Source organism: Pelobates fuscus, chromosome 1 (genome assembly GCF_036172605.1).
Source record: "Pelobates fuscus isolate aPelFus1 chromosome 1, aPelFus1.pri, whole genome shotgun sequence".
Classification (NCBI taxonomy): domain Eukaryota; kingdom Metazoa; phylum Chordata; class Amphibia; order Anura; family Pelobatidae; genus Pelobates; species Pelobates fuscus.
The window spans coordinates 103,431,424-103,452,067 of record NC_086317.1 but is presented as its reverse complement, the minus strand read 5'-3'; the positions used below and the strand labels follow the sequence as shown (position 1 = coordinate 103,452,067).

The 20,644-nt window shown below is 40.4% G+C and overlaps 1 protein-coding gene across 1 annotated transcript in view; it reads left to right on the top strand.

Moving 5' to 3' along the window:
* The window catches only part of LOC134606782 (amine oxidase [flavin-containing]-like), a 97,490-nt gene that overhangs the window by 46,149 nt on the left and 30,697 nt on the right, over positions 1-20,644 (top strand). Inside the window, exons 2-3 of the mRNA XM_063450143.1 lie at positions 7,800-7,894; positions 10,008-10,145. Of these exons, the coding sequence (XP_063306213.1) occupies positions 7,800-7,894; positions 10,008-10,145 (233 nt within the window). The remainder of the gene's footprint in view (positions 1-7,799; positions 7,895-10,007; positions 10,146-20,644) is intronic.

The window sequence follows — 20,644 nt, the reverse complement described above, 5'->3', positions numbered from 1 at the left end:
AGGTGAACAAGGAGGCCATGTCATTAGATTTTCTTCTTTTATACCCTTTCTTGCCAGCCACGCTGTGGAGTACTTGGACGCGTGTGATGGAGCATTGTCCTGCATGAAAATCATGTTTTTCTTGAAGGATGCAGACTTCTTCCTGTACCACTGCTTGAAGAAGGTGTCTTCCAGAAACTGGCAGTAGGACTGGGAGTTGAGCTTGACTCCATCCTCAACCCGAAAAGGCCCCACAAGCTCATCTTTGATTATACCAGCCCAAACCAGTACTCCACCTCCACCTTGCTGGCGTCTGAGTCGGACTGGAGCTCTCTGCCCTTTACCAATCCATCTGGCCCATCAAGACTCACTCTCATTTCATCAGTCCATAAATCCCTAGAAAAATCAGTCTTGAGATATTTCTTGGCCCAGTCTTGACGTTTCAGCTTGTGTGTCTTGTTCAGTGGTGGTCGTCTTTCAGCCTTTCTTACCTTGGCCATGTCTCTGAGTATTGCACACCTTGTGCTTTTGGGCACTCCAGTGATGTTGCAGCTCTGAAATATGGCCAAACTGGTGGCAAGTGGCATCTTCGCAGCTGCACGCTTGACTTTTCTCAGTTCATGGGCAGTTATTTTGCGCCTTGGTTTTTCCACACGCTTCTTGCGACCCTGTTGACTATTTTGAATGCTTGATTGTTCGATGATCACGCTTCAGACGCTTTGCAATTTTAAGAGTGCTGCATCCCTCTGCAAGATATCTCACTATTTTTGACTTCTCTGAGCCTGTCAAGTCCTTCTTTTGACCCATTTTGCCAAAGGAAAGGAAGTTGCCTAATAATTATGCACACCTGATATAGGGTGTTGATGTCATTAGACCACACCCCTTCTCATTACAGAGATGCACATCACCTAATATGCTTAATTGGTAGTAGGCTTTCGAGCCTATACAGCTTGGAGTAAGACAACATGCATAAAGAGGATGATGTGGTCAAAATACTAATTTGCCTAATAATTCTGCACTCCCTGTATTAGTTTCACTCTCATATTCCAACCATGAGCATCAGGTGGGTATAGAAATTAAATAAGAGTGATTGGACAGATCAGTGTCCACCCTATATCCCCACTTGTGGGGTGTCTATTAAATGTTCCCCATAGTCACCATTCATAAGTGTTATGTGGGGACTAATAAAATAATAAGAGGGAAAACCAATTTTTCTCCCAAGACCCCTTGCATAGGTAGCATAAGGGTGTCAACATGTCATTGTCCAATCCCAAACATACCTTCCTCTCCCCTGGTGGTTTGGGCTCCTCAAGCACCTAGACATCTCCCTAATAAAAAATTCTGTACCTACCCCCTAATGATAATGACAGGGGCAATATATATAATCCCTGCAAAGAAAATCATACTTAATTTTAGAAATCTTCTTTCTTCTCAAATCTTCTTTTCTTCTGCCCTAAAAAAAACTTAAATCAAAATCCATAATTATCCGACATTACTATTAAAATAAAAAAAGACATAAAGGGGGCGGTTCATGGAGTAAGTCGCACACTCCTGAGGCTCTGCAACCTCAGCCCACATAGCTCCTAATAATAAGCACTCCTACCCTCCAAAATGGGGAAATATCGACGCCTGGCGACTCGTGGACCCTCAGGCTCGGTATCACCGAGGTGAACAGTGGGTCCATTGGATGAATTACTGTCCACCCCCACCGGTCTCCGACACACGCAGCCGGCAGACAAGAAGGCGCCTAACTCTCCTGGCACGGATAGCATAGTAGACTCCCTGCCGGGCTCCCTGCGAGCTGAATTACTGACCCAGATCTCAGCCGAACTGGCTACAATCTCTGCCAACATGCTCACTAGGGCTTACAAAATGGCCTTAGTGGCGAGCTGCACTCTGTGATAAGGAAGGAAGTCCACGAAGTGCGCAGGGACCTCACTGCCCTCGAGCATCGGGTCACTGAGTTAGAAGCTGACTGCCTGCAGGCCTCCCAACACTCTCAAGCAGCTGACAATGCAACCTCCAGGCAGGGCACAGTTCTCCTGGACCTGCGGAGGCAAGTAGAGGACCTTGACAGTCATGGGCGACGCAATAATATCCGCATCAGATGCCTACCTGAGTGAGAAGACGAGGATCTTGCTGATACCCTGACACAGCTATGTACGCAGATCCTTGGGGAAGAAGCCCCTGACATCTATAATATTGAAAGAGCTCATAGAGCACTCTGACCACCCAGGAACGATGGTCTCCCTCGTGATGTAATTTGCTGCCTTTTGTCCTTTCAACTTAAGGACACCATTATGTGATCTGCTAGGCCGCAAGCCATTACTTACCTAGACGCACAGGTATCCCTGTATCAGGATCTTTCCTCACTGACTCCACTCACATTGCCGCTGCCAGTATGCGACTCCGGCCTCTGGTATACCGCAAATGTGAAGGTGGAGCACATTGACGTCACGTCGGAATGTGACGTGGCGTTGCGTGCCTCTGTGCACCTCCAGGTACTCCACTGTCCAGTCGCAGCCATCACAACACTGACCATCACACACACACTCACTGACATACACACACTGACAGACACACACGCACACTGACAGACACACACACATTTACACATTCTTGCACACACTCACATCATTCCCTGGGGTCCAGTGGGGATCCTTTGTCTGGAAATCTCCTTCCTGCTCCTCACTGCTCCCTCGCACGCAGTTTAGTGATGCCGGGTGCCAGAATATGATGTCATATTCCGACATCCAGCATCACATCAGACGGCGCGCATGAGCAGTGAGGAGCAGGAAGACTGAACTCCCATGCTGCCGCCAGCATCCTGATTCCTCCGGGTAAAGTTTAGCAGAGTAGGCACCTGCCATATGGAGAAAGCAGATGCCTACTCTGCTTTAACACCAACCATGTACTCGTGGCTCGCCGGGCCGCAAAGATGTCCATTGTGGGCCGCAGGTGACCCGCGGGCCGCGGGTTTGACAATCTTGATGTATACATTGAGATGTAAATTAATTTCAAAATAAAATGGTGATTAAATATTGTATTTGTAAGTATGAGCATGTCAAATATATGCATTGAGTATATTTTTCCAATGTTGTAGTTTACATTATTAATGTATCACATATAATTAAAACTATAAATAAATATATGAATAGCTCAAGAAAGCACATATTTATAAAAAAATGAAAAACATAAATTAAAAAATATATATATATTCAATAAAAGTCAACATGCGTTTGCAAAGAAGGTTGCATGCTGCTGTATTTGATTGCTTTCTATGTCTCTTTACCTACATCAAATATTGTCCTTATCTTACAGTGAAAGGTTCAAAGCTAGCTGTCTAAAGTAATTTCCTGCCTTGCTTAACGTAATTTTGACCTTTACAGAGTAAAACTCACATGTGATAATGTCACAGTAAATTCATAATTGCAAGATGCAGAATCATCATTTTTAGTTGACATTTGCTAATGTCTGCTGTACCATAATTTCCTCTGTTTATTTCAATCATTTATTGCACATTAGGACACATGACGGAAATATTCCGTCATGATTCCCTTTTATTCCAGAAGTGGTGTCCTTAAGGGGTTAACAAGTACAACAATACGTTTGATGTAGCTATGGCATCAAAAAATAAAATGTATGTATGTATACATCTGTGTATTGCATACCTACCATAGAGTTTCCATCTAAGTAATAAAAATGCAGCACTAAGCAATTAATCTAGAATTCTCAAAGAGTTCCATATTTTCCCATTGCTTAAATATGATTTAAAAACTCCCCAAATCCATACATGATTTGCTCAGTGCTGCATTATGATTCTTATATCTACCCAATCACAATTTAGGATACATCTTAATACAGGCTACAAATACTAGGCACATAACATAAAAAGCCATAAAGGACAGTCCAGATATTTTAACCCCTTAAGGACTGGACTTTTTTTGCGATGTTGTACATTTGCGACCAGGCATCTTTTTGACACTTTTGTGGTGTTTGTGTTTAGCTGTAATTTTCCGCTCTCTCATTTACTGTTCCCATACAAATTATATATTGTTTTTTTCAGGACAAAATGAGCTTTCTTTACATACTATTATTTATATAATCTCATCTAATTTAATTTAAAAAAAATGAAAAAATATGATGAAAAATTGAAAAAAATACACGTTTTTTGAATTTTATGTGAAAAATCTTTTACTCATCTACAAAAGCGAATGAAAAAAACTGCTAAATAGATTCAAAATGTTGTCCTGAGTTCAAAAATACCCAGTGTTTACATGCTTTTTGCTTTTTTTTTGCATGTTATAGGGCTATAAGTACAAGTAGGATATTGCGGTTTCAAAACATACATTTTTAAAATGTATCAATAGTGACATTGTAACACTGTTATCTGTCATAAATTGCTAAATAACACCCCACATGTACATATTTTTTTAAAAGTAGACAACCCAGGGTATTCAATATGGGGTATGTCCAGACTTTTTTAGTAGCCACTTAGTCGCAAACACTGGCCAAAGTTAGCGTTCATATTTGTTTGTGTGTAAAAAACTAAATTGAACGCTAATTTTGGCCAGTGTTTGTGACTAAGTGGTTACTAAAAACGACTGGACTTACCCCATTTGCAATACCTTGGGTTGTCTTCTTTTGCAAATGGTATGCCATCATGGGGGTAATTCTCATTCCTGGGCTACCATATGCTCTCAAAGGCAACGTAACCAACCTGGCCATTTTCAATGTAAAAATATTTGACCTATATATTTGACCCTGTAACTTTCAAAAAGGCTATAAAACCTGTACATGGGGGGTCCTGTTCTACTCAGGAGACTTTGCTGAACACAAATATTAGTGTTTCAAAACTGGAAAATGTATCACAACAATTATATCATCAGTAAAAGTGCTGTTTGTGTGTGAAAAATGCAAAAAAAGTCACTTTCACTGACAATATCATCGCTGTGATATGTTTTACTGTTTTGAATCACTAATATTTGTGTTCAGCGAAGTCTCCCGAGTAAAACAGTACCCCCCATGTACATGTTTTAGGGTATCGTAGAACGTTACAGGGTAAAATACAGTGATAGCAAATTAAATTCTCTGGTCTTTCGGCCTGGGTTGGCAGGCAGGTCCCTTAAATTGCAATCAATAAAATAACTTAATTATGTAAAAATATTACCTAAATACGCACGTAGAATTTAAATATATATGCATATTTATATATTTGAAGTCTACGTGTATATTTATATAATTATTTATGTAATTTTGTATATCGACATATGAATAGTTCGCATTCTTTTTATTTATTTAAATATACATAGATATATATACAATTTCATTCTAAGTGTATTTTGATATAAATATATATATATTAATATCAAAATACAGTTAGAATAAAATTTCGTATAGATATATAATTTTTTTTCAATTTTTTATTATTATTTTTAATTTTTTTAATTTAATTTAAATTATTTATTATTCGTATTTTATAATAATATATATATACAATATATATAGTTATTATATATATTATATATATACGTGTGCAAATTAATTATAAGTGTATTTTTATATTAATATATGTACATATTAATATAAAAATACACTTAGCATGACATTATATATATATGATATATAGACATATATTATATAGGTATAATATATGTCTATATATCATATATATATACACATATATAATAATATTTTTTTTTTATTACCTTTCACTTTAATTTTTTTTATGATTTTACACTGGCAGGGAGACTGCCTGTCAGCACAGACAGTCCCCCTGCAGGCAGAGACTAGGACACCTATTGTGACCATGTGGTCGCCCTGTTGGGCGATCACATGGCCCCAGGGGTCCTAAACCGCCATGGGGAGACTGTCTGGGCTGCAGGCAGTCTCCCCACACCGGGAGCACCGCCGATCGCCGCCGGGGGAACGACGGCGATCGGGTAAGTACATTTTAAATTTAGGACGGTTCAGGACCGTCGTCGGTCGGCAACGCAAAAATGCCGATGACGGTCCTGAACCGTCCTGCGTCCTCAAGGGGTTAAGCACTTTAGCTTGCTGACAAGCTTTATAAGTGACGAGTAAGTCCTATTTTAAAATTTTGCAAAAAGTGCAGATTTCAAGTATAAATTATACTGGTTACAACCTCCTGGCTTTTCAAACAGACAACTGGTCCTGTTTCTTCCTGGTTCGGTTAGCTTATCTGCACTTAACTCAGGAGGCAGCAAATGCTCAGAGCACCTGCCTTGCACAGACTTCTCAGCTGCTCTCGGCTGCATTGGGAAGTCTGTGATCGAACAGTCACAGAAAGTCTGGGCAAAGTTAAAAGGGGAGGGCTTGCAAAGGCAGCAGACAAGAGACACGCATTTTGTATTTGGGCAGTGTAGCGTCCGTTTAAGCATGGATGTTACTAATAAAGGGGAAAAGAATGTAGATATGAACAAATTACTTTTTTTTTCATTTAGCTCTATTAGCAATTTATTAATCAATTAGTAAGTACTTAATAAATTATATAAATGCACAGATTTACTCACACATTACAAATGTTTTACTATGCCAATCCTGTGCTCACAATACACGGTTTAGTGTTCTTTTAGCATATTTCCTTTAACATGCTATATCTTGTATGTTATATTTAATCTTTAAAAGAATACTCTGCTGCCCAAGTACAAAAATAAAAATTAAAAAAAATCCCTATTTAGTACCTAAACCCCACAAAACTTTTATTATCATTATTTATTATTATAAAATATGCATACATTTCTTTGTGCAGGTTTTCATTTTGGGTATATCTTAAATCAGCTTGAAAAAGTTGCAGTTATCTTGTCTGCTGCCTATGCAAGCCCTCCCCTTCTAACCCCACCCAGAGTTCATGTTGCTGTCCAATCACAGGCTTCCAATGCAGCTCAGTGAGAAGTCTTTGCAAGGCAGAGACTTTCTCGTGTTTAGCTCCACTGAACTAAGTAACAGGACAGGTTGTCTGATTGACAGCCAAGGGGTTAACAAGATTAATTCATAAAAGTGCCAATGTCTATTAAAATCTGAACTTTTTGTAAAAGGAAAAAAGAAGACACGTTGATTTCATGCAACTCAGATCCACACTGTGAAAATAGTCAGTTTTAAAATTAGCACAACTCACGGAAGGCTAGTATAAAAAAATGTAATGGATGAGTAATTTCTAAACTGATAGTAAGAGAAATTCTGCAGAGACAGAGATGTCAGAGACATTTCAAACAATATTTAAAAATGGCCAGACAATCTGGAATTATTACGTGGAAAAAAAAAGGTCAGTCATACAAAAAATAAAGTGAGTGTTAGATTTTATAAGAATAGACAATTGATGTGTAATGGAGTGAAGATGGAATAGGAGTTACTAAAGCTGCCTTTTTAAAATTAACTGATAATTGATATACATTAGTAAGGCCAGGAGAATAGAATTGTTCAAGTTCAAAGAAAATAGATTTACTATGGAAACAATTACAGCAATAGGTACACAAAATACTGAGAAAAAAAGTATATGGCATATATTTATTTATTTATAAAATATTTTACCTGGATGGATACATTGAGATTTCTCTCATTTTCAAGTATGTCCTGGGTCCACAAAACATTGCATTGTTACAATATTACAAAAATACATATATAAATTGAATAAAGATTTGACTGTGTCCCTGAGGTTATTCCATAATTGCGGTGCTCTGTAGGAAAAGGAGGATTGAACCACTTTATTTTTGCATTGCAGTATGCTAAATATTGTGCTAGTAGATAAATATTGCATGCATGCTGTATGTGCATTAACAATATACTGGTTTCCTTTTTAGGTCTTTCCGCTGCAAAATTGCTGGTAGAGTCAGGACTCAGTGTAGTAGTGCTAGAGGCAAGAAACAGAGTTGGAGGAAGAACCTTCACGGTCCAGGTGAGATGCTGAATCAAACAATATGCTTTTTAGATATGAAGATATAATTCATCATGTAATAATCATATATCGACAAAAAAATTACAATATTCAATTAAATTTAAATATTCTGTTAAATGAACAGTATAAGCACCATAACCACAAAATGCAATTGAAGTATTTTTTCTTTTTTGGTTCTTATAGGTTACCACTAGGTTACCACTCTGTAAATATCCACCTGTTACCAGGATGGATGGAACATGGTTTTGGTTAATTAGAATTTGTGCATTCTTTGGGGGAAATATTCCGACAAAATTTTAGTGAATGTATATATATTAATTTGAGTGTATCATTTTACATGTTTCTCACTAATAAAAAAATTATTTCTTGTTATAAGCTATAATTTTTAGTATATATATATATATATATATATAGAATATATTTTGATAATCTACACTTTTTACTTTAAAAATAACCCCTTATTTCTGTTGCACTTGGAATTATGCAAGAATTTTAGGGAATGTTTCTTTAGTGTGTGTTTGTGTAGAGTGCAGTAGTGTGTGCAACAGTAGGGTTAGCAGCATGTGTAGAAGTGTGTGTTTTAGCAGTGTGTATGTAAACTCGTTTGCGCAGGGCCCTCAACACCCTCTGTTCTGGGGCATCGAATTTGTCTTTTTACAAATGCTTATCTGTTAGTCCACCTATTGTACAACATTGCGGAATTTGTTGTCGCTTTATAAATAATAATAATGCTAACTGTGGGTAGTAGCAGCATATGTAGCAATGTTTGGGTGGACAATGTGGGTAGAAGTATGGGTGCGTAACTACATGGGCAGCAATATCAAAAGCAGTTTGTATATGTAAATAATAATATGGATAGCAGCAGATATATTAGTGTGTTTTGCCCTGAGTGTGTGTACAGTGTGTGTAGTAGTACAGAGGTGTCAGTATATGTGTAACAGTGTGTGTAGTAGTACAGAGGTGTCAGTATATGTGTAACAGTGTGTGTAGTAGTACAGAGGTGTCAGTATATGTGTAACAGTGTGTGTAGTAGTACAGAGGTGTCAGTATATGTGTAACAGTGTGGGTAGCAGTACAGAGGTGTCAGTATATGTGTAACAGTGTGTGTAGTAGTACAGAGGTGTCAGTATATGTGTAACAGTGTGGGTAGCAGTACAGAGGTGTCAGTATATGTGTAAGTGTGTGTAGTAGTACACAGGTGTCAGCATATGTGTAACAGCGTGGGTAGTAGTACAGAGGTGTCAGTATATGTGTAACAGTGTGTGTAGTAGTACAGAGGTGTCAGTATATGTGTAACAGGGTGGGTAGCAGTACAGAGGTGTCAGTATATGTGTAACAGTGTGTGTAGTAGTACAGAGGTGTCAGTATATGTGTAACAGGGTGGGTAGCAGTACAGAGGTGTCAGTATATGTGTAACAGTGTGTGTAGTAGTACAGAGGTGTCAGTATATGTGTAACAGTGTGGGTAGCAGTACAGAGGTGTCAGTATATGTGTAAGTGTGTGTAGTAGTACACAGGTGTCAGCATATGTGTAACAGTGTGGGTAGCAGTACAGAGGTGTCAGTATATGTGTAACAGTGTGTGTAGTAGTACAGAGGTGTCAGTATATGTGTAACAGTGTGTGTAGTAGTACAGAGGTGTCAGTATATGTGTAACAGGGTGGGTAGCAGTACAGAGGTGTCAGTATATGTGTAACAGTGTGTGTAGTAGTACAGAGGTGTCAGTATATGTGTAACAGTGTGTGTAGTAGTACAGAGGTGTCAGTATATGTGTAACAGCGTGGTTAGTAGTACAGAGGTGTCAGCATGTGTGTAACGGTGTGGGTAGTAGTATGTACAGTAGTGTGTCGGGGTAAACGTTTATGTGCATGTGTGTGATACTGTGGGCAGTGGCAGTAATGTGTGTAGTAGTTTGTGTGAACACAGTGTAGATAACAGCAGGCCCGGGCTGGCCATCAGGCAAACCAGGCCTGCTTAGTTAATAATAATTGTATTTAGTTTTATCGACTGTTTCTTGCACACATTATCAGAATAGAGCAATGTAATGTTAAAAACTCTGCAGCCCTCTTTACATGGTTTCTTATGAATAACATTACTATTCTGCTTTTTTACTAGAATGAAAAGGTGAAATATGTAGACCTTGGTGGTGCATACGTAGGGCCAACTCAGAATCGAATACTTCGAATTGCTAAGGAATGTGGAGTGGAAACGTATAAAGTAAATGAAGAGCAGCAACTCATACATCATGTTAAGGTAGGACTAGATTCCAAAATGTAAGTGATAAAACAAATCTGATAAGTACAAATTTTTTACATATTTGTGATTTTTTATTTCAGCAATGTGTTATAATTATATACTTTTTTACATAATATTGTCTACGGATTACTATATAATAATTGAGCATATTCAAGAATGTTTCTTCACTTTTTGGTCTCAAGTTAATATTGTTTGAAAAGATTTTCAAATGAATTTATATTTTTGAAAAAAATTTAAATAATTTCATACTATGATATTTAAATATTTAAATTTTTTAATATTCTGATTTTTTTAATATATTGAGATATATAATTTTATATATGATATATTTTTTGAAGATATTTTAAAAGTTTTCTAAAATTGGAGAGTTCTTTGTTGTAAAATCTACTACATTTGGAGTAATTGCAGGGGAAATTCACGTTTCTATTCACAATATGACATACTTGCCCCCATTGAACAAATCTATTGCCCCCTTTGAATATTCATTATTCAAGCAACAGTCTGTAATGACATGAAGGGGTGCTGCCCTGGAACAGCACTGTCACTTTAAATGTGGGAACCCTTTCAGCAGAGAAATAATGCCATGACACAAATGAATAGGTTAAAGCAAGAATCAAATATATTTACAGGGAACCAAAGGAGAAAGCAAATCAATATATATATATACACACACACACACACACACACACACATATATATATATATATATATATATATACACATATACACACACACAGACAAGGCCACAAAATATATACAGTAAATCAAAAATAAGCACGAATCGTGCAGGTAACAAATACTGAAAGTCCTTTGGTAAGGGCAGGATTGTGCAGCTACCACGAGTATCAGGTAGGGCACAGGTCCAGAGTCACAAGACAATATAGTGACATCAAGATCCAAGGGAAAATCAATGAGTAAGTCTGCAGGGACAGGATCACTGGTAGTAAAGCCTGAACCACGGAACCAGAACACAGGATCGGAGGACACAATAACGAAGGACCAGGAGGACACAATAACGCAGGATCAGGAGGACACAGGATGAAGACCAGGAGACACAGGACACAGGAAACAGGACCCATTCACAGTATACAGGAGCCAGGAGCCAAGAACACAAGAAGCCAGGGAAACCGGAAAGAAAAGGCAATGATCTGGCAAGGAGTGAGGGGAGAACCCAAACTAAATAGGTGCTAAACAAGGACCAGGTGAAGTGCCAAACAGTGCCAAACAGAAACAGTGGTGAGTATGAGTACTGCACGAGGGCAAATCAGCTAAGGAGTGTCGTGACAGCACCCCCCCCCCCCCTTAAGGAGCGACTCCTGGCGCTCAGAAACCCCAAGAACCCCCACGGGTGACAGAAGAAAAAAACAGGGTCACCCAACCAGTAGAGGAAAACAAGGAGGAGGTTCAGGAGGAATGAGAGGTGGAGAATCCCACGGGAGAAACCAACGAGGCAGAATAGAAACATACGAAAGCAAGGACTGTAGAGTGACATTAAGCATTAGAAGGGCAGACACATAAACAGAAGTTAAAGGCACAAACGATAAGAAACACTCCTTACCAGTGACCGACAAATGTGCTAACCCACTAGATCTGGGACAACTGCTGGTAGCAGGTGCATCACTCAGAAGTCCTGGGTCTGACTTGGTTTCTGGCTTGTAAGATCTTCGGAACAAAGACTGCGATGCAACTTCAGTAGAAGGGGGAACAGTCTCTGCGTAATCTTGGGTAGGTACCACTGGAATCAGACGAGGAGAATCCCCTAAATTAACGGGTACAGGGTCAGGAGCACTCTGTGAGCCTTCCTCCTCAGACTGCAGATATGCATCAAGGAACGGCTCCCCCAATATCTCCGAGCATGGGGTCAGCCGAAGCAGGGACGACTCTCTCAAATTGATGCCTGGTTACAGAAATCATTCTCTTCTTCACTTGGGAGCTCAGCTTGAGGTAGTTGTTTACTTGTCGTAGACGTACTCTCAACTGAAGGCAAGTCTTCTTTTAATATTTGCTGGAGTTTAGGTGGAGTGACAGACATCATGGCAACTGATATGTCATAAAAGGAGCTTCCTTCATCATGGGAACAGGTACCTCCTTGTTCGGTTTCACTCACTTCATTAGGCATTTGGTTAAGTGGCTGATTAGAATAATCTTCGACGCTTGGTTCAGGTACAAGTGTGGTAGTTGATGTTTCCTCTTGCAGCAGAGAACTTGTTCTACCAGAGCATGTAACTTGAAGAACGATATCAGACTTACTTAGAACTGTAGAGTCTTCTTCAGACTGTGGTTTCAGAACAAGCCCAGTCTCATTTAGATTATTTTCTTGGGCTTGTTCCATCACGGGTTTGTCACGTTGTACCAAGTCTGACTCTTTGTCTTCATTACTTGGCGACAACTCGTTTTTCACAGTTGCGGTTGTGAGAGAGGTGCCAATCTTCGAACCCACAGAGGTAGAAGGGGTAAAATTGGAATCATCAAGCCTCTCCACATCTAAGTCATGAGCTGCCTTTGGCACAATAGCCCCTTCTTCCACTGGTTGTTCTGAAGCTTTCACCTTTAGTTCTTCAGCATTCTCAGCCAGTGTCTTGAAAGAAGTAGGTCGTTTACCATGTTTCCTACGTGGTGACTTTTTGACAGGAGGATCTCCTTCAACAAGATTGGTCTCCAATTTAAATGGTCCAGCCTTGTCGTAACTTGCATCACCCGGAGCAAATTTTATAGGTGACTCTTCCAGTTTGGATGCATTGTCCTTTGTGGGACAGACCTTCAGATCAGATCCAATCACCTGGTTACGGTCACTGGTGGTCTCCTCAATTGGCACTGTGAGGTAGGAATTCGTATCTCTTGTTGCAGACTCAGGGGAGTCTGTTTCTGCTTCGTGGCTGGGCAGACTTTGCTTGAGACTTTCTCCGACCAGACTTGTACCCTCCTGAACGGTGTTGAGATCGTTCATCTTGGTAGTCGGTATTCTCGCTTTGGGAATAGGTGAGTGGTTCTTGCAGAAAAGAGACGGTGGTATAAGGGTACTATGGGTCTCTGCTACCAAGACAACATTAGGGAACTGCGTATCGGTACTACCTTCACATTCAGACTGCTCGTCCTCTAGAGCTGCTATGCAACGAGCACCCAGTTCATCAAAGACCTGGTCCATGAGGGGATCGCCAGTGCTGTATAACCCCTCAACATCTTCGTCTTCTGTTTGGGCAGGAAGGCATTCAGCTTTAATTTCATGAGGGACTTCGGTTTTGCAGTCGGGAGGATCAACAAGCCATTTGTCCAAGTCAGAGTCAGGAGGATTAGGGACACTATGCAAATTAGGAAAGGGAATGTAAACAACGTTACCAGACATAACACTCATCCTTTCCTGTACTAGATCGATTAGAAAATTAATTTCGGGAATCAGGGCAATGTAATTATTGTGCATGCATCTTAGCTGTTTCTGCATAAATGATAAAGATTTGTTACGTGACGTTTCTTTAAGAGACACACAAAGAAGTTCATTCACCCTATTTATCACAGGGGGCTTTCTCAACCATTTTTTGCAATTAGGTAGCAGAGAAAACAAAGGGTCACATATTTGTTTGTGATAACTTTGCAGTTCAGTGATAAGTCCACATAATACGGATTTCTGAACTTGGAAAGAAACAGTTATAGTAGACAAACATAAGGCAGAGGCCTTTTCTATCTGCCGCTGGATATGTTTTAACTGATCATAACCAGTCTTAATGAGTGCATACTCTTGCTGTGAATCAGCGTACATACCAACAGTTTTATCCATCGTGACCCTGGACATTATTCTCTGCTGGTTCCAAATGGCCAGATCATTATGTAATGACATGAAGGGGTCTGAAACAAATGCACATCTAGCTAGCTTTAAATAAAACTTCTGATAACTTTTTTATCAGAATTTTTTTTTTCTTAATGACCACTAAATCCAACGAATGTTGAAATGCAATATAAAAAGACAAAAATATTGTGTATTCAGGCGCTTAGAATAGATTATAGTGGAAAAAATAGTGCTGCTACCACCAATGTGCAATCCTCTCACAACTTAGCACAAGTACAACATATGGTAATAGGCTGAGTGGTGGGTGAACCGACACCAGTCAATAGGTGGAGCGCTCAAAGTGAGATAACTCACCCCCCTCTTGGGCTGTATGAATAACCTAGAGGTGGGGATAGAAGAGAATAGCAATATTGTGTGATATGTTTGGATTAATAATAGAGTGGTTTTAAAAGATATAGATCCACTCACATGGTTCTGAGCCAAAGCAGGATAGGCTCAGATCGCTTGAGCAGGCGTGTTTAGGGTAACACGGAACCTTACACAGGAAAAGTGTCACACTGTTCCTTTAAAAGATAAAGTGCCAAATTTGGTGCAGTATGTAAGGATAATGCAATTTAGGTGACAGGGTACAGGAAACTGCTCACCTGGTTCAGAGCCTAGACCCTGGCTCTGAGTGTATTAGCATATCTGTTAGTAAGGGGACACTAAACCCTGTAGGTAGATAACAGGAACACAGGATATTTCGTCAACAGGAGGAGGTTGAATAAAAATAATTTATTTTAAGTAAATAAAAAACTTGTATAAATAAAATCAATATATAAAAACAATAATTTGGAATGAGTCCTCAGTCCTGTAGAGTGTCCGAGACGCGTTTAGCCGGTCGGCTTTGTCAATCGGTGTAATCCTGTGTCCTCCTGTTCCTCTTATATACCTTCAATAAGTGTTTGATTGCAGATCTCTTCAGTTTCTAATCGGCCGCGGCTGCGTTCCGTATCACTTCCGCTTATGTCATCACGTGTTGCGGTCTCATTCCTTTCGCCCATATGTGGGTAAGTTCATGGCCACCGTTTTGTTTATGGGCAAAAACGGCTCTGTATATATATGAAAACGTCCCTCATACAGAGTGACGAACAAAAGTGGAAATGGGTAATACAAAAGGTATAATTAGTATATCAATAGGACTTAATTGTACCAAAGATTAGAGGAATCAATAAGTGTATGATAAATAAATAAAAGATACTTGCAACCTTCGCATAAAAATGAATGTGTATACATACATATACATAAATGTTTATACTATAACATGTAACGTTTTAATCCTCAAATGGTGGATATGTATTTGCCTAATGATACTTGATATCAAGGGTTAACTTCAGTATTTGTTAGATTAGATTAAAAAATGGATCACCTTTATACATTAATTAAAGAGACATCTAACTGCTTAAAGGGTTACTGGTGTAATATAAATTCCAATATGGGTACTGAGCCTACAGATTTAAAGAGATGTATAGTCTCTATAAACTTAAGGAGATCTAACTAATCAAAGTTTTCATATTTACACAAAAAAGTGGTTCAAACTCAATTTAATTTGATTTCTTGTTCTCTTAAAATCTTACTGTAATAATCTATTATATTACAGATGTGTATATGGCTGTACAGCCATCGATATACTTAACATTTTTCTTTCATGTGGAGACTAGGGATTCTCCTTCCAGTATAGTAGTCATGTACATGAGAAATCAGGAAAGACGCAAAACAGCAAGCTAATAGAAGCTGTGCTGAGGATGCAATCAGCTTGCAGAACTGTTTCATGAATGTAACTACTAGCGACTTGTGAGCTAAATAGTTGAGCAGCAACGTTTAGAATATGCCCAGAATGAGAATCTCAGTGAAACTATGGCAGACCAAGATTGGCTGACAGTTCTCATCCACTTCCTGGTCCCTGCAGAATTTATCTACCTTGCAGAAAACAAAATAATTTCAGAAAGTTAAGGAATATGTCAAGCATCATAGCTACTTATCTTCCACACATACCTTATGGACCTTATGGTGGAAACATGACACTGAACTGCAAATACCAGAAACCTTTGCTGTGCCCAAAAAAGAATTGCTGTTCAGGGATGTACCTAGAATTGCAAAAGATAGTGATTGATGACTTATCATGAATGTCGCTTTCATTACTAGGTAAAGGTCACTGCAGAATCTTCAACATCTTGAGATTAAGAGCACAACCCATACTGCAGCCTTTTATTACTTACTAACTACGCTGTAGTTATTCAAAACATCATATAGCGATTTTACTATTTTTGTGGAAAGTTTTGCACATTGATATTCAATGTACATAATGTTAGATTGGAATATACCAAACCTCAGCATTGGTCTATACGGATTTACTGCCTCATGCAGAATATATTTGCTTATGGCGCCATCTAATGACCACTTCCATGCTAAGTAAATGGAATTGAATTTGCAATTCACATTAGTGCATGAGCATAAGAAAGAAAATGCGTTAAAGTTAATGTAACTTATACTTGCACACGTGCGGATATGCTGGTGGCATTTTTTGATGATATCCCCTTCAGTGACACTGTGTATGACAAAGCCAGAACAATTTTAATATATTGTACTGATTGACTTCTGAAAAGTCTATATTTAAATGTCACCATAGTTAACAACAATGCTGTAACAATGCCACGTTAAAAATAAAAAAAACTTTTAAATGATTTATGTATTAAAATTCCCATAGACAGGGGGGCGTGGCTAACCACGGAGCAAGATGGTCGCATGAACCCTTTGCTCCTCCAACAGGGCGCCTAATCCAATGCTATCATAGCGAACTAAGCAGCATCCACTGCAATTAATCAAAGATGTCGCACCACAGGAATAAGAGGAGCTCGGCAAAACCGGACAAGCTCAATTTTTTTAGCCAGAAAAGCGCCCATGCGTCTCTGGCGGCACAGGCCTCGACGGACCCCACGGATCCCGAAATGGAGGATGACGACCAGGTCACTCACCCATCACACTCATCTGACAAGTCACCGATCACGAAAGCAGATCTAACAGCAGCCCTGGAGATACTCTCCACTAAGCTCATCACCACATGGCAACACACGGCGGACTCCATGCGCAAGGACATCCAAGAACTTGGCAAGCGGACGTCGCACATGGAAGACAAGTGCGACGAGTTCGCTACCGCGCACAACGATCTGGCCACAAATGTGGAATACATGGCGACAGAAATCACTAGACTGGAGGACAAAATAGCTGACTTGGAGGATAGGTCACGCCGGAACAACCTCCGATTAAGGGGAGTCCCCGAAGATGTTACCACCGACGAACTGCAGGCCTATGTGAGGAAGCTGCTGCACGCTTATGCCCCAGAAATACCGGCAGACATGCTACTGGTAGATAGAGTACACCGTATCCCGAAGCCCCGGCATCTCCCACAGACGACGCCCAGAGATATACTGCTTCGAGCACACTATTACCACATTAAGGAACATGTACTCAGAAGCAGCAGAATGAGGGAACAGCCTCCAACTGATTACCCCGATATCAAAATCTATGCGGACCTGTCAGCTGCTACCCTTAAAAAACGGAGGGAGTTTTCCCAAGTTACTAACACACTGCGGTCGCGAGGCATCAGATACCGCTGGGGTTTCCCCACTAAACTGATTGTTACTAAAGATGGCGGCACGACGGTGATGAATACCCCCGCAGACGGCAAAACGAAATTACTCGCATGGAATATACCGATGGAACCAGTGACCAACTCTACGAGTCAAGCAGGTACATTAAAACGGGACTGGGACAAACCTAAGCGCTAAATGGATACCAGTTGAAGGCCTGGTCTACAAATGTTTATGGCCTTATAACAAGGACTAAAAAGAACTTTATAGAGACGATGCGACTTTCCTCTTTTTTTCTTAAAACTTTCCCTTTTATGGCCCTCAGCGACGGGCTTGGAGTGCCCCAGGCGCGGGATCCCTCAGGGGGTCTTGGCGGCCAGGGGAAGCCGGACCAGGTTCTTCCGCCATCCCTGTGACGAAGTGTACGCAGAGCAGTGGCAAACGCGGGGGAGTCTGGTCTGGCTGTCTGCCAGTAGTGGAGGAATACCCTCGTTCTGACCCGACACTGCCTTTAAAGAAGAAAACATTCGGAAGACGAGCACCCTGAACCTACTCACGCTCGGATGTTGCGAGCACGCAAACTGCAAAGTGAACGGCCTGATAAACGGACTGAGCAGGGAAATCCTGCCAAAGGACACACTCCAATAATTGGGGTTCACCCGGATCGGGGTGACCCCGAGGTAACAGAGACCTGCACTTCAGGCTCCCTGAAATGTATTGAGATGTGTTATGTAGGGCTTTTGCAGCATAGAGGGGGAAACTAGCGATAGGAGTGACAGTTGGTTAGGTTGTGTTTGGTAAACTAGAAATCGCTCATGTGTTAGGCTATGAGGGTGTAATACACAACAAGGTAACCCCATATTATGGCAATCACCCCCACACCACCCATAATTGGTCCCCTCTGGTAACCGAGGACAACTAACAAACTACAGGCCTCTAGACAGGGGCGGAAAGTAGGCCCAAACTCGGACGGAAGTCCCCAGAACCCAATATACAATATACAGTGAGGCGATTCAGCCATTCACACGACACACCCTGCACCCAGTGGATGCACCTATCAAAATACCCATAGGCGCCCGATAGCCACGTATATGGTAGAAAAATATTTCTTCCATCCCTCGTTAGTGGTAACACCACTTACTGTCTCCACGCGAGACGTTCTGTACATAGTTCTCAGTTTCAACCCCAGTTTATCCACCCCACCCCAAGATGCCATAGACCGGCAACCAACTCATACAGGGCCGAACCTTATCCCCAAATTTTTCCTTTACCACCTTGAGCATGCAGTGCTACATTGCCAAGTACTCCACTATTACCTGTCTAAAAGATCGTTACACGAAGCGCAAAAGACCTCCCCTCCACAGGGAGGTGGAGATATATTAATACCAGATCATTCTGCAGCAGAGCTCCCTTGTTATTCATAAATGGTGAACATAATGTCTATTAACACACGGGGCATGAATACGCCACATAAAAGGAGACTCCTCATAGAGGAAGCAAAACATACTAAAGCTGATATACTGTGTTTACAGGAGACTCATTTTATACACAATAAGGTTCCTACATTTGCGGGCAAAGAGTATCCAATACAATACCACTCCACATATTCCTCAAAATCCAGGGGGGTGTCCTTTCTTATCCACGCTTCGGTCACATTCGAACTTTTGAGCCTCAGAAAAGACGCACAAGGCAGATATCTAATACTGCACTGTAGTATTAACAATGATTTATATACTTTGGTTGGGATATATGGCCCAAACACTAATCAGAAAAATTTCCTCCAGAGAGTACTACACAAAATTCCCACTACGTACCCATCCTCCACAATTGTATGTGGGGATTTAAACCACATTCTACAGCCTAAACTAGACTCCACACAGACAGCAGGTCCTTTGCGTTGTAAATCACTATGCAAACATGCCACGGCCTTAACAAAACTCCTTATGGAATATAATTTATATGATGTGTGGAGAACACACCATCCGAATGATCGGGAGTTTACATATTACTCCTCCGTACATAAAACGTACACTCGAATTGATTTTATATTCGTATCAGGGGACCTGCTACCGACAGCCCTACAAAGTGACGTAGGCAATATAGTTTGGTCTGATCACGCACCCATTACGCTAACATTACTAGATAAATTCAAATCACGGGCAACTTCCCAGTGGCGCCTGAATGAGGCCCTTCTGCGAGACCCCAAATTTAAAGCTAAACTTACAGAGGAGATTACCACATTTTTTGATATCAATGACACACCAGATGTCTCCTCGGCCACGGCATGGTTAACGCACAAAGCGTTCGTCCGTGGCCTCCTGATTAGCCAGGCGTCCTACCTCCATAAACAAGCTAAAGCAAATTATGTTTCCCTTGTCAGACAGCTTAGAAACGAAACGCTCATACAGATATCCAGCCCGTCCGTGGCCACCCAACAAAATATAGATCAAATTAAACAACGATTGAATGAAATTCACCTCCATACATCCGCCACTATTGCCAATAGACTCCAGCTCCGAACATACACACAGGGCAATAAGGCGGGGAAAGCTTTAGCAAATCTTTTACGCCATAAACGACAAAATTCCAAAATACCGTTTTTGCTTAATCCACAAGGAAATAGAGTATACGACCCCTGTGGTATTAATGACCTACTAGCCGATTATTATGACACATTATATAACCTAAAAAAGGATGACCATACGCACCAGCCAACTCCCTCGGACATTGACTCCTTCTTAGAAGGTATACGCACACCACAACTCACACAACAAGAGAGATCTTTATTAGAAGAACCCATTACCCAAAATGAAATAGCAACTACAATTAAGGCACTCCCGAAAGGGAAATCCCCAGGCCCTGATGGGTTTACTAACGCTTATTACAAAAGCTTCTCTCACGTGCTAACCCCTATGCTAGAGAAACTTTACAACACGATCACCCAGACAGGTAAAATACCGCAAGAAATGTTGTTAGCGCATATTACCACTCTCCCTAAACCTGGGAAACCACCACACAAAAGCCAAAATCTAAGACCTATATCGCTCCTAAACACAGATTTGAAAATATTAACTAAAATATATGCC